Genomic DNA, 13,880 nt, shown 5'->3' on the forward strand with positions numbered 1-13,880 from the left:
CGCGTCCATTACTTTTTAAGAATTTTTAGTGCATCTTTATTATTGACAAAGTAAAATTATTCTAAATAACTTTGAAAATAAATATTTTAAAAAATAGGATGGAGTAAATACATTCTTTTTGCAATACTATTTCATTTCTGATTTGAATTAGTAATAAAATGACGGTGGTATATAGCGGTATTATTAATCAATAAAACGATGCGTGCAACTAAATTTCGCACGATTTAATTGGATATTAATTTCCATTAAATTTTGATGTTAATGTAGCAGCTTTTTTCATCATATTACCACATTGCTACATTATTAGCAACATCACTCTATTAACCTACGCATAACCTAATGTATAGATGAACCTCATTATGTGTATATTTGAGATTACTTCTTCTATCATCCCTAGCCAGCTTTTAAATTTTAATTTTATCATTTTTTGCCATCAAAATTTTTCAATCTTTGATTTGACTCGTAACATATCATTATTTCATCCCACATAATCCAAATTCCAAATGATTAACAAAAGTAGGATTATTTGAATAGTAATACCAGAAAAAAACAAAGCTTGGACCAAAAATTTGAAATTTTGAATCGTGAAATCTAGGACACATTCATTTTTTTTTTTCGCCTTACCTTCATAAATCTGATTTCTGAATGATTCGGAATATACCATAATTTTAGCTTCTTGAAAATTAGGAAAGACTCCAAAATTAAAAAAACGATCTTTGAAAAAGGGTTATATGAAAAAAAGGCGGCGTCTTGATAACATTCGTATTCTCAAATTTAATGGTTGAACATAAATTATGCCTTCAGTTGCATGGATCGAGATGCGAAAAGGGCCACTTGTAAAAGAACATTTTTTTACTCCAAAAGTTTCATTTTTCCATTGCCATTCTCACATTCTGCAATACTGAGGCAGAAAGAGGTATGGTGTTGAAATCCAATTCTCCCCCTTTTTGCATTGTTAGCTTTCCCTCAAATTGGTTATTTGGGTTTCATTAATTTTCCTAATAGAGGCAAAAATTAGCAGTCTTGATTGCCACGTGTAGGCCTGTCCCTCCCTGAGCTCGTGTGTCTATTACAAGTACACCTATTTTCTTGGTTTCCGGTAGCACAGACACCTGGTTTCTGTTTGTTTCCCATTTTTTTCTCATTGTTCATCTCTTCTGTTTTTGACAAAAACAAGGAGGCCTGCTGCTCAAGATTCGTGTAGGTTTTGACATTTCTTGAGGAGGGAGTATGTGTAGTTATGAGAGGGAAGGAGGAGAAAGAGGGCCCCCCCTTTTGCTTGTATGTTGATTTATTGAAGGGAATTTAATATTTTTATTCAGAGGTGCTGCTTTTTTCTTGGTTGGGGTGTTTGAAATGACCGACACTGATAGGGAAGAAGAAGGGTGTTTGTTTGAGATAGCACTGGTGGTTCCCAAATGGGGTGAGAACAGAGGGGATGAGAATGAGAGAGAGGGAGCTGATTGTGTTGATATTCTTGTTGAAGAGCTCAGGCAAAGAGGGTTCATCGTTGAAAGAGATGTTGGCCTTCAAAATGAATTCCTCAAGGTAATATTTTTGTAAGCTTTTATTATAAATGTATGACTTGCCAAGTTTCAATCTTTTCATTAGCTATTGTATGACTTGCTCGCATTTTGCCTGATTTATGAGTATTGCATGTCAGGAAATGTTGATGATTTTTGTCAATTTTTGCTGCATTGTTGATTTATATAAGTTTGTAGTTCTTAATTAGTCATATTTTGCTTGATTTATGAGTATTTCTTGTCTGGAAATGTAGATATAGCATTTGCCAAAGTTTGCTGCATTGTTGATTTGTATAAGTTGGGAGTTCTTGGCTTTGTGATTGTCTGCGAAACTTGCATGTTTTGATTAAAAACAGCTGCATAAGTTGGGAGTTCTTGGCTTTGTGATTGTCTGCGAAAATTGCATGTGATACGAAACAAGGTTGATTTTGCACTGGTTTGCAGTTGGCAACTTCGGATGATGTCATTGGAAGGGCTGCTGCTGCGTTGCAGTTCAGAAAGCCTACTTGTATAGGTGATTGATTCGATTAGCTCTCATTTTAGCATATATCCTGTGGCTTTTATTGCTGCAATGACCCTTGCTGCCTTCAGGGATGGATCTTCCATTTGAATGGGAGGAGGCTGCAGCTTTCATTAAGCTACCAGATGGCTCCTTGTTCAGTTGGTGCGAACGATTCCATTGCTACAATCACATAATATATGGGATTGTAAGTCACACATGCCTTATCTACTTAAAACTCATTTAAATCAATGTTACTGTAACTCCGTGAAGGGGTTATCTATTGTTCATATAGTAATTCCGCGTGGTTTGCCTCTACTGTGATAGTTCCGTTGAGCTCCTTCCCCTTTCGTTCTAAAAGTTAGAGGGTTGAATTCTGATGTAAATCGATTCAATCTAGTTGCGATCTCCTTCCAATTCTATGCTGATTAAAGCAGAATGTGGCAGGTGAACACCGGAGAGTCGGCTGTGGTGCTGAGATCTGACACTAAAGAGGAACACTGGAAACCGGGTGAATCTCTAGTCCGGAAATTAGAGGCAATGGGCATCGTCAAAGAAGTATTCCCATTGCATGGTACTATTATATCTTATGTGTTTATAGTTGTTCGAAAACATTTCAGATATTGCAAACAACTGTTATCCATGTTCTTCCTAGATGAAAAAAAGCGGAAGCAACTTCTAAGGAGTTGGGCGATGAACTGGTCAGACGTCACGCAACAGCCAATCGATGATATATGTGCATATTACGGGATGAAGGTAAATGCTAATTCCCAGTAGTTGAACATAACTTTGCTTTATCATACAAAGAGGCCCGTTCTATCAGAATTTATAATAAGGAATGAATATCGTGCAGATCGCCACCTATTTTACGTTCCTTGGAATGTACACTAGGTGGTTACTTTTTCCGGCATCGATGGGCCTAGCTGTGCAGTTGTTTGATTTCGGGTAAAATCTGGAACTTTGTGCTGTTTCTGAACTTCTGTCGACTTAAATCAACTGCGAGAAGCTCAAATCCTCTCCCTCTATTTAGATCGTTGCAGTTTGCTGTTCTTCCGTTTTTCTTCATGTCCCTGATATCATGGGTTGTCCTGTTTTTCCAATTCTGGAAACGTAAGAACGCAGCCGTTTCAGCGAGGTGTGTATACTGTATTACTCGAATGACATCATATTATCTCTCCTTTCCCGTATTACATCTTCTTTGTCTGTGTGGTTCAGGCTGCAGATATATAATTCATACTCTTCGGAATCCGAATATAGATCTATGAAAACTGAGCCAAGCTTGTCTCGGTTTCCCTCGGAACACATGAGGAAACAAAACGCAGACAGAATAAAAGAGAAGGCGAATTTCCAGAGGGATGAGTGGTTTAGTTGGCTGCTAAGAGTAAGAAACGACGCCTTCATTATACTGAGCATCATATGTCTCCAGCTACCTTTCGAGTTAACTTATGCTCATCTCTACGAGGTTCTTGGAGCAGATGCTCTAAAGTAAGCACTTGATCAAATTGCTTCTTCATTGCTTTATTTTATAACTCCGGGCATTTTCCGTTCCTCATTAAAAAGGAACTTAGGTTGTTGAATGAAGAATACTCGATCATTAGTAAATTTTCTTTTCATATTGCCCTAATTTTTGTGCCCTCTCGTCTCCAATTTCCTCGAATTCAGATTTTATTATTAACGTTCTCCTTTCTTGCTATTCCCCAGGTTTGGTTTAACAGCAGTTTACCTCTTCGTGATCCAGTACTTCACAAGAATAGGTGGCAAGATCGCCGTGAAACTTATTAAATACGAAAAATTCGACACTCCAGAGAACAAAACAAACAGCTTAGTATACAAGGTATATAAAGAGATGGCCACAGTCTTTGTCATCTGAAAGCTATTCGACACTTATTTTTGTCCTACGCAGGTATTTGGCCTCTATTTCATGCAATCGTACATTGGAGTATTTTATCATGCTCTACTGCATCGCAATATAACAACTCTCCGGCAAGTTCTAATCCAACGTCTGGTTATGTACGAGGTAAAAATCGATTAATCGGCATATTTCTTTCTGCAAATTTTGCTTTATTTAGTCATTTTCGATTTCTTATTCTTGTGCTGGCCGGGTAACTGTGTTTCAGGTGATTGAGAATCTACTGGAAAATTCTATTCCGTATTTGTCGTACAGCTTCAGGAAATACAGAGCTGTCAGGTATATTCGCCTTCTTAATGTTTTACTAGCCTTCTAGTCCACCTCCGAGGTAATCGAGTTTGTATCTGAAACAAGTGAGCTGCATATCACCACTTGAAGGAACAAGGTAAAGCGAGACAAAGGGTCGTCAACCGGCAAGTCACGCACCTTTACTCGGGTCGAGAAGGAATATCTTAAACCTGCTTATAACGCAAGTATAGGCCAGGAAATCGAAGATGGACTTTTTGACGGTAATATATGATATCTATAGATTACGTTACTGGTTATTTGAACATCCCCGAGTTTGATTGAGTTGTTTCGGATACTAAAAAATGAGTAACTTCTGGCAGATTTTCTCGAGTTGGTGCTGCAGTTCGGAATGATCATGATGTTTGCTTGTGCATTTCCTCTTGCATTCGCCTTCGCAGCAATGGTAGTTATTAATTTAGCATTTATTGTGTGAAAGTGTTGCTTATGATCTCTTATTTTTGCGTTGATTCTCAGAATAACATCACAGAAATTAGAGCTGATGCTTTGAAGTTGCTTGCTATGATGAGACGGCCCATACCTCGCGCTGAAGAAACGCTTGGGGCGTGGTTGAATATTTTTCAGGTATAGTACTCTTTTCTTGGCCAACCCGAATCATGACATGTTTCGTTTTCTATCATCTTATATCGGCTCGTGATATTTCTGAACTCGGGTTGTGTTCCATTTTCAGTTTCTGATAGTGATGTCGATCTGCACTAATAGCGCGCTTCTAGTGTGCATGTACGACCGCGAAGGGAACTGGAAATTATCGCCCGGGCTTGCTGCAATCCTAGTCATGGAACACGCGCTCTTGTTTATCAAATTTGGATTTTCTCGCATTGTCCCAGAAGTAGGCCGATGATTTCTACTTCTACACGTGCATTTTCCCTCCTGATTGCGCTAACTCGTTTTTGCTTGAATTCAGGAGCCCGCGTGGGTGAAAGCCGCTCGGATGAAAAATGCCAGTCAAGCGGAACAGGTGTGTACTAGACAACTCTTGAAAAACCTTTCCGGTGACGAGAAATGGTTCGAGGAAGTAAGGTCTCAAGAATCCAAAAAGGATGCCTAGGAAGGAAGATACACCAGAATCGGAGCCGGTTCTGAGACCTCGTCGTTCAAACGATCCGACTCTTACCTATATCCGATGATCTGCCCGGAAAAGGTCAGAGTGTCCGGTGCCACGGAACAGACTGTTTTGTAGTATAGCTTATGTTAATTAGAGGGGTAAATTAATGCTCTTGATAGTTGAAGAATATAGTGCAAGGTGTGAAGAAAGAAATCAACACGGAGATTAATTACTTACTAATTTGAACTAAAAAAAGAAATAATATAAATAAATATGTATACAACAATTTAATCTTGTAAACAATAATATAATAACAAGTAAATTTGCAAATGATATATTATCAATTATTGAAAGTTTAGAATTATTATAAAAAATTTATACATATGTAAAAGTGACTTTATAAATATAACGAGAAAAAATTCTTAAATCATTAAAAGACGGTACTTTAATAACAATTAGTGGAACGAAATTACAATAAAAATAATAAATTAAACTGTTGACTTGAGGAACGTATTGTCCACATAAATAAAACTACTTTCTCATAGCATATAGAAGCATATCAAACCCGCTAGACATCAATGAAGTTGATGGAGCTCCGAGAATCAAGCATATAACTCTCCTAAAACACACTCTAAAATATAGAGAGCTTGAGTGAAAATTGAAAATGCTTTTATTGATGTGCAATTTAATTACAGTTTCTTGCATTTTATAACAACAAAAATGAGAATGTGGGAGGTTCCCAACTTCCCATGATCTCCTTCCACAACTCACGCCAAGCCATTATTCTCACGCCAATAGATTAAAGTAATAATTAATTAAATTTAACACCATATTCATGGATTAATTATAGGGAAACAAAATAAATTAGTTAAATTCTAACCCTATAATTATAGAATTCAAATTTGTGTTAAATTATGATTATTTAAAAATGATTACAATTATGATTCTTTAAAATAATCACAGTTTAGTTATAGGAGTATTAAAATCATATTCATGGATTAATTGTAAAGGGAAACAAAAAATGATTATTTAAAATGATTACAATTACGATTCTTTAAAAATGATTACAACTGAATTATAAATTATTTAACTACCACTTGCATTTTGGAATAGATTATAATAATTAATTAAATTTAACATCATATTCATGGATTAATTATAGAAAAACAAAATAAATTAGTTATTATAGGAAAACAAAATAAATTAGTTAATTCTATCCCTACAATTATGGAATTATTTAAAAATGATTATCATTACAATTCTTTAAAAATGATTACACTTACACATGAATTATAAATTATTTACCTAAATACCCCTAAAATTTTCGAATATGATTTACAGAACGAAATGCAGAAATTAAAAAGTCAGTTAATAATCCATAATTCTGAATGCTTTTACAAGCTGAATCTAATCAATACACTATACACAGCCAAAGCCTTGTATATTTCCACACTAAAAACCAATGCATAGAGCTTAATCGTACAAACCCCATTGCTACATTTCCGACCAACCGAGCCGCGCCCGATGATCTTCAGACACCGCAAGTTGCAGCAAGACGAGGCGCAGGCTGCATCGAGCTGTTCAAGGCTGCATTTATTCTACTGAAAACTACGTTTAACGGAACACATGCTATAGAAGGAGCCTTGAGCTTCCCAGCCCTCGGCTGCTTCTGTGCTTGGCTTTGCCTGTGAGCACTAGTTAGCGAAGACAAAGTCCTGATCTTCTTCGACGAGAGCCCGTTCCTCCTCCTTGCTTTTGGGCGCTTTGTCCCCGAACGACGGTTGATGGGCGGCCTCCCGCGTGGATTCTGATCATAGGCCGTGTCGTCACTTTGAAGAAAAGAGTGGCCGTTACTCAGTTTGCCGTCCAGCTCAGAGCTGCTGCTGTGACATTCAGAAACACCGAGTATGTCATCACAAAAGCCATCGTCCAATACCTCGACCGACAGTGGGTGGCCGATGATGGGCTGGCCGTGTAATTTGCTCATCAGAGAGATATACGGGACGCCCTGCTGCCGGAAGCTGGTTTTCACCTCCACATTGACATCATACAAGCCGGAACCTGCAGTATGGTGCCTGAGAGAAAAATCGGAAGAGTCATACTTCGGGTTAACCGTCGAACGAGACTGACGATAGGGGAGCAGCCTCTGGGGCGCAGAAAGGTCAGTCGTTGATCCTCTTGTATGAGAGTCTTTATGAGGAGCGTTCCGGCTCCACCCACGAAATTCTTCGAGCTGCATATCTGAAATGAGAGATCCACCAACCCGGTTAGGGTCTACTTTCCTACTAGAGCTGGCTACAAAGCTATCCCGCCTGAGACCAGCCACCTCTGTATCAGCCTCATCGTCCACATCCACTTTCCTCGAACGAGAATTCCTCTTTCCTTTCAACTGCCACTCTGAGGTACCTTTCTCCATCCTCTGGCCGATGTCATGAACATCAACAGTCCCTGAACTAGTAGAACCCGTCTCATTGCGCTCCTCATTTCCCAAAGACACTGTCTCAACATGACTACTTTGGCTCGACTGGGCTCCAGCGCCAACCTGAGCCTTTTGCAATGCACCGTTATCAGTTGTGGATAAACCTGCAGAAGTAAAAAGAACCATAGATAACGCAAAGAATCCACAGCTGAAGTTGTATAAGTCACCAATCCGCATGTAGTTGAATAAATCTAATGACAAACAAAACCAATAGCTATACACAAAGCACATATATTATACCTGCAGATAGCTTTTCTTCAGCAACGAGAGGCACATCGGACAACCTGTTTGAAGATCCATTCTCTGGAATCCCTAGCATGCTGGAAATTTCATTCTCCTTCGGTTTGGATTGAAGGGAAGCATCTGCATCTGCATGTCTATGTGTACTCAACGACATCGCATTCTCGCACGAAACTCCAGTACTGTCTGAATTGTTATTCATTGCAAGAGAGTTGTTTATCTTTGATTCATTCGATTCTAGTTCAGAAACCTTGCTCTCGGATACTTCAGGAACTATTGACCCAGCAGGACTAGACTGTTGATCAGGAACAACAGGAGCAGATACCATTTCAGTACATTCCAGAACTTTTGAGAGTGGGCGGCGTCGGTTTTTCTTTTTCAGGGATTCAGAGACGTGTGCAACCTGAGATCTCTTTCTTCTTGTTGAAGACGACACACCCATCCCCAGGTCCTCAAGCCCTTTCATGCGCTTTACTCCTTCGCTTCCATCGTCTGAATCATTTGGAGTTCTCCACCGCTTCCGCTTTTCCTTAATTGCACCTGCGAGATATGGTTCCTCAAACGAAACCCCGGAATGTGATAGTTCTGGGGGTGAATCTGGATCATCTCCGGGAATACTTAAATCCTCATTGACATCTTCCTCAACATGATGGGATGAAGAAGGTGATTCTTCAGCATGAGGTTGTTCCCCAGCTTGTGAATTTTGTTCAGAAGGCAAACTTTGCCCAAGACGAGCACTTTCCAGTTCAAGTGCGTGCAAGATAGCATCTTCTCTTCGAGCATATTTGACTGCCTTTTTGGAAAGCTGAGAAGCAGATGCCTTAGCTTTCTCAATGCAATCATCATACTCCCCACATCGAAAAGCTTTCACTCGTTTTGATTTCTCTAGATTATACCAATCCCTGCAAGAGAATTGACAAGAACTTAGATCAATATACAATCAGCATGAAAGACATGAAGATAGTTACAGTTTCTGATTAAAAGTTGCAAACAACAAATTTTGGCGCCGATGAACACACAAAGAAAAAGTTTGATGTAAGAACTTGCACACACTAGAGCGTTTGTGAAATGCAAAATCAGTGCTTTATAAGACATGCAAATTGTAGCACAGATAGTCCATTCTAAATTCTTAATTAGTGGTTAGTAACAAAAACATTAACAACAGACCATCAAATACTATAAGCTATATAAAATGAAAGTGCCGTATGTATCTGTTGGACCAAAACTCTACTACCACAGCACGAAATAATCTTCTCCATTATAGAGTGAAACAATCATTAAGGAACAGTATTACCTTTTGGTGACTGAATCAAGAATCCTAACAACACATTAGCTAAATACCCTCCGAAAACATGTGGATACAGCAACAAATAACCAAAGAGACAACAATGTGAATTGACACATGAACAATATACTTCAACTACACTTATAAGATAACAAATGGGAGAAATCCACATCATATATAACCCAATTATCTTTCTTTTCCATTTCTAGAGAAAATGGAGAAAAAAGTCTGTTTCTCAGTCAAATAAAAGTTTGGAACTTTCATGGTTACCATTATCAACAGAAATAGTAAGCCACATATAAAATCACTTCACCGAAACTCAATTATCATCACAGCCATTTATGTGACTGAACACACAATCAGCATTCAATATATCATACAATTCAATCAAGGAATATAAATAAGAACCTCTCCTCATAATCAGAACCATTTATGAGACTGAACACACAATCAGCATTCAATATAATCATATAATCCAATCAAGGAAATATAAATTAGGGTTCAACTTGATACTTACACACTAGCATCCTCTCTACCAAGGAGCTTTACAGGGGTCCCTGATCTGGGCGTCGGCACACAACCCTCGGGGAGTTCTTCGGGGCCGAGAATACGGCCGGGCCACCACGAACCGTTCCTCCGGCGAACCCAAACCAACCCTCCCACAGATATATCAATGGCCTTACTAGGCTCCTCGCTGGAGCTCCCCATTCAGAAGCCAAAACCCAACAAAATTACACAACTCAAACCCAATTGAAAAAATAGCAAAACACCATCAAACAAAGCCCTCAAAGTAAAATCTCAAACCCCAAATCACTTCTAATATCTAGAACATTGAAGGGATAAAAACAGAACCAGAAACAAAAATTAGTTGAAAGCTAGAAATGATTGGAAAGGGCTATTTGGGGAAAATTAGATCAATAGTTTCAGCGACAACGCAGGCTAATCGGGAGAAGAAAGAGAGCGCTAGATCTGGCGATGGAAATTCGCCGGAAAAAAGTTTGTTTCCTCGTTTTCATGGGAAACCGGAATCAATTAACTGTTTCAGCTCACATTCAAAGAGAAAGCTCTGCTGTTCCTTTTCCAAAGCGGTTCGGATTTTATCATCAAACAATTAGCTTCGTAGAAGCTCAGAAACAACTGGAAAAGGGAGAGAAGTGTGTGTCTCTGTGTGTGACGGCAGCAAGGATGATGAAACATGCAATAGCAGAGAGAGAGAGAGAGATACTTGTGCTGTTTTGTAAAATGGAATCGCAGCCAGCTACCTTTTTAGTATCTGTGTACAATAAAAACAGAGCAGTGCTCATGGAGAGAGGGAGAGATCTGGTTTAATTTTTGGCAATGTTTTTAGCAGACTATAAGCAGGAGCAGGACATGGAAATTGAAGCCTTGGAAGCAATCCTTATGGATGAGTTTAAAGGTCTTTTTTCGTGCTGTCCTTTTCATTTCCCTTTTGTTATGGGTAAGCCAGTCACCTAATTCCTATAACTTAATCAGTTCTAGTGAATTGCTTCTACCAGAAATTCATTCAAGTGAAAGTGGTCTGAACACTTCAAATCGTTGCTTTGAGATAACCATCTGTCCTCAGGTAAACATTTCTTGGTTAACCTTAATGAGTCAACCTTTAAGTTGTATTGCTCATTGCTTTGGTCCTGTTTGCTACTTTATTTCAACAGGATGATGAGGCAGATGATTCAAATATCCCATCAGGTTCTAAAACTTCCTTGCCACCTTTGTTCTTGTTAAGATGATCTGCTAGCGGTCATAACTCAATGATTACTTTTTCATTAGAATCTAAACACTCCCTGCATTTTTTTGGCAGTACGGCTGGCCTTGATTTTCTCACACACAGAAAACTATCCCGATGAACCTCCACTTCTCAATTGCAAAAGGTCACGTATATCTGATGTTGTGGATTTTTTTATGTCTGTGTTGATTCACTTGTTTAGCAGTAAATGCCCAATCATATTTCAGATTTTGGTAGAACTTAAGTCTACACCTTCAACGTCAACGTACTTTGTCAAAACTTCCAGCAATTTCAGTTGAAATTCTCTATATCTGAAGAGTTTAATGATATTTTTTCAGTTTGAAAGGAATTCAGACATCAGATCTTAGAGCTCTCAAAGAGAAGCTTGAACAAGAGGTGAGACCTAAACTTGCATGTAACATCATTTAATGTATGTTTATGATATGTTTTTATCACAAAATATTACGTATCAAGATGGCTCTCTGGAGTTTCATTCAGTTCAGCTACAAGTGACCGGATGAGTTTAAGTATTATGCATAGAACTTGACTAGACGGATTATATGAAAGTAAAGGTGGAAGCCCTGTGCTGGGAGAATGCAAGAATTTAACGTGACAATGTTTCTACTCTGTTCAATCATGAAAACTGCTATCTTGATCTCCATATATTTTTGAGTCTTAACTCTTACCCACGGCTGCACCTCAAGGTATTTTATAATGCTTTTTTCACAGGCGGCAGAAAATCTTGGTATGGCAATGGTTTACACTTTGGTCACGTCAGCTAAGGAATGGCTTTCTGAAAGATTTGCCCAAGATGCTGGGGATGATGATGATGGGGAGGATGAGGCAGCTAAAGATGAGGTACTCTTGTTTTCTGAGCTAAATGTGTTTGTAAACAGCGCTTCTTTTCAGAAACTTGTGCCATTCATGCCGTATTATTTTTCATGATTCATACTTCCTCGTGCCATACTGCAAGGGTGGTCTCATGCATTCTGTATTTTCTAAAGATTTTTGCATCTTCCATCAAAAGGGAGCTACAAGTCGAAATAGTGGATTTACACTAGCTGGCAGTTCATTCTGTGCTCTTTGAGTATGATAGTGTCAGTTTTGAGGATTGACGTAAATTACATAATCTTGTGTTGCCTACTGAACCATTTAAAAACGATGTACTAGGGATATGTTGGATTTCTTGTTATAGGGATCATTAATTTGTCAAAATTTGAAAAATAATAATCTCATGGGAAATTTTTATCAAACCACTCCTGCTTACTACATTTGATTTAATATTTTAGTGCTGATTCATTTCAGGTTATTATACCTCATGGAGAACCTGTTACTGTTGACTCATTTTTGGTATGGCGGGAGAAATTTGAAGCAGAATTAGCTCTTGAAAGAGCCAAGTGAGTTTCATAATCTGACACCTCTCTTTAATCCCATGAAAACATGAATTATGGGACCCCACTCTGGTGGTCTAGTTGGTGGCATGGTCAATCTCATGATTGGATCATGAGTTCGAATCCTGTGAATGCCTTCTAGGGCAAGCTACCAAGACATGATTATCTCTTGATTTTAGTTTAGCTGAGTATTTAATAGAGCCAGTGAATAGGCTGTATTTTTGTACACTATGCTTGCACCTAAGAGGAAAATACAGATGCAAGATGTTGGTGGGGGGGCCTTAGGCTATAACTTCGATAACAAGATAACCTAAGATGGAGGAATTAGTAATTTGCTAATGCAGTCACTTCTAAAAGAAGGATATTCGTGCTATGTAAATATGTTTTTCTTCTTTTTACCATTTTAGGCTAATCCCGGATTCTGCACTTGCTGCCCCGAAGGACAAGAGACTTACAGGCAGACAGTGGTTTGAAAGTGGAAGGGCATCTGCGGTATTTTCTCCTTCCAGCCCATTACATTTGTCTATATTCTGCAGACATCATATAACAATGCAACTTTTTTATTTATCTAAATATGCAAGACATTTATACTTGTGAGTGTATTTGTGTGCAATTTTTGTTCTAGACAATACCAGTAAAGCATACATTTTAGTTGGCATATGCATAGATTAAATTAATAACAAGTTGTTCTTGGATCAATTGGCTGCATCCAGAAAGGTGGTGCAGCTGCTACTGAAGAAGATGAAGATATTGACGAAGATATTGACTTTGATGATGATGACTTCGAAGGTGAGTCATCCTTTTAATCATACTCCCCATCTCCCATCCCTCTATAAAATGGTTTGACATGCATTTTACGCGTGCAGTGGATGAAGATGATTTGATCGAGCACTACTTGGCTGACAAAACAGAATCTTAAAGGATACAAAATTAAGCTAAAGACGGTTCGATTGGCATGTAAGGCTTTGCTTCTTTAGCTCATTAAATGTGCAACTAATCTACACAGATGGTTTTTAGCCTTGGCGAGAGATGGAACCTGGGCCTACCGCACAATTATACTTGTCTCGATCAAAGCCTACACGACGTGACTTGGTATGTGAAGAGAGTGGACTTTTCTGTTACTAGAATTATGTATTGACATCTTTTAAGAGGCCCTACTAGTTTTGAACCCTCAAAAGTATGTCATTTGTATCATTGTGGTGCTTATTTCAATAGTATTTGTTTCGTTCCAAGTATTAATGCTTTATACTTGATTCTTGAGATAAGTGTGTGCTTCAAGATTATCAAATTTACAAATTCTTTTAAAATCACATTTTCTCATATTTAGTTGAATTCTGAGTTATTTTTAAACTAGTAGTTTTATAAAAAATAAAAAAATGTGAGTTGAATGATTTTGTGGAATGTGAATTCTATTTAAAAAGTGGGACTTTATTTAGGACACTCCAAATGATAAAATGGA

General features: G+C 38.2%; 3 protein-coding genes across 7 annotated transcripts; 2 read left to right on the forward strand and 1 right to left on the reverse strand.

The window, feature by feature from the left end:
- Window positions 1–808: 808 nt before the first annotated feature.
- Window positions 809–5,493, forward strand: LOC125204279 (anoctamin-like protein Os01g0706700). Of its 4 annotated transcripts, XM_048102883.1 has the most exons (18): window positions 809–916; window positions 1,178–1,281; window positions 1,374–1,548; window positions 1,968–2,037; window positions 2,115–2,230; window positions 2,470–2,596; window positions 2,678–2,778; window positions 2,876–2,967; window positions 3,053–3,157; window positions 3,238–3,507; window positions 3,724–3,856; window positions 3,926–4,039; window positions 4,140–4,210; window positions 4,310–4,440; window positions 4,540–4,622; window positions 4,694–4,801; window positions 4,908–5,066; window positions 5,142–5,493. In XM_048102883.1, exons 2-18 carry the CDS (start codon window positions 1,241–1,243, stop codon window positions 5,283–5,285), a joined length of 2,040 nt encoding a protein of 679 aa, XP_047958840.1. In that variant the 5' UTR covers window positions 809–916; window positions 1,178–1,240; the 3' UTR covers window positions 5,286–5,493. The 4 variants fall into 4 exon arrangements, 3 of the variants coding, with proteins under 3 accessions (XP_047958840.1, XP_047958838.1, XP_047958841.1); XR_007173530.1 differs by lacking the exon at window positions 809–916 and having other exon boundaries at window positions 942–1,281; window positions 4,951–5,066; window positions 5,142–5,273; XM_048102881.1 differs by lacking the exon at window positions 809–916 and having other exon boundaries at window positions 942–1,281.
- Window positions 5,494–6,630: 1,137 nt separating this feature from the next.
- On the reverse strand, window positions 6,631–10,599 carry LOC125207658 (uncharacterized protein At1g51745-like). Its single transcript, XM_048107092.1, has 3 exons — window positions 9,804–10,599; window positions 8,002–8,903; window positions 6,631–7,865 (listed from the first exon to the last, which is right to left on the reverse strand). The coding sequence occupies exons 1-3, from the start codon at window positions 9,992–9,994 to the stop codon at window positions 6,814–6,816; spliced, it is 2,145 nt and encodes a 714-aa protein (XP_047963049.1). The 5' UTR covers window positions 9,995–10,599; the 3' UTR covers window positions 6,631–6,813.
- A 7-nt stretch (window positions 10,600–10,606) lies between these two features.
- Window positions 10,607–13,656, forward strand: LOC125207660 (RWD domain-containing protein 1-like). Of its 2 annotated transcripts, XM_048107095.1 has the most exons (11): window positions 10,607–10,703; window positions 10,804–10,871; window positions 10,960–10,993; window positions 11,106–11,175; window positions 11,369–11,426; window positions 11,760–11,888; window positions 12,336–12,427; window positions 12,829–12,913; window positions 13,135–13,210; window positions 13,288–13,378; window positions 13,439–13,656. In XM_048107095.1, exons 1-10 carry the CDS (start codon window positions 10,625–10,627, stop codon window positions 13,338–13,340), a joined length of 744 nt encoding a protein of 247 aa, XP_047963052.1. In that variant the 5' UTR covers window positions 10,607–10,624; the 3' UTR covers window positions 13,341–13,378; window positions 13,439–13,656. The 2 variants fall into 2 exon arrangements, with proteins under 2 accessions (XP_047963052.1, XP_047963051.1); XM_048107094.1 differs by having other exon boundaries at window positions 13,288–13,656.
- The last annotated feature ends 224 nt before the right edge of the window (window positions 13,657–13,880 follow it).

The sequence above is a fragment of the Salvia hispanica genome, chromosome 2 (assembly GCF_023119035.1).
Source record: "Salvia hispanica cultivar TCC Black 2014 chromosome 2, UniMelb_Shisp_WGS_1.0, whole genome shotgun sequence".
Taxonomy (NCBI): domain Eukaryota; kingdom Viridiplantae; phylum Streptophyta; class Magnoliopsida; order Lamiales; family Lamiaceae; genus Salvia; species Salvia hispanica.

Excerpts from the sequence above, each read along its gene's own strand:
- LOC125207660 (XM_048107094.1), top strand. The coding sequence starts at position 10,625 with ATGTTTTTAGCAGACTATAAGCAGGAGCAGGACATGGAAATTGAAGCC. Across the intron at positions 10,994-11,105 it reads TGATTCAAATATCCCATCAG|TACGGCTGGCCTTGATTTTC; the intron begins GTTCTAAAACTT and ends TTTTTTTGGCAG. Across the intron at positions 11,889-12,335 it reads ATGAGGCAGCTAAAGATGAG|GTTATTATACCTCATGGAGA; the intron begins GTACTCTTGTTT and ends GATTCATTTCAG.
- LOC125204279 (XM_048102883.1), top strand. The coding sequence starts at position 1,241 with ATGAGAGGGAAGGAGGAGAAAGAGGGCCCCCCCTTTTGCTT. Across the intron at positions 4,040-4,139 it reads AACGTCTGGTTATGTACGAG|GTGATTGAGAATCTACTGGA; the intron begins GTAAAAATCGAT and ends ACTGTGTTTCAG. Across the intron at positions 4,802-4,907 it reads CGTGGTTGAATATTTTTCAG|TTTCTGATAGTGATGTCGAT; the intron begins GTATAGTACTCT and ends TTCCATTTTCAG.
- LOC125207658 (XM_048107092.1), bottom strand. The coding sequence starts at position 9,994 with ATGGGGAGCTCCAGCGAGGAGCCTAGTAAGGCCATTGATATATCTGTG. Across the intron at positions 8,904-9,803 it reads GGTAGAGAGGATGCTAGTGT|GGATTGGTATAATCTAGAGA; the intron begins GTAAGTATCAAG and ends ATTCTCTTGCAG. Across the intron at positions 7,866-8,001 it reads TGAAGAAAAGCTATCTGCAG|GTTTATCCACAACTGATAAC; the intron begins GTATAATATATG and ends TTACTTCTGCAG.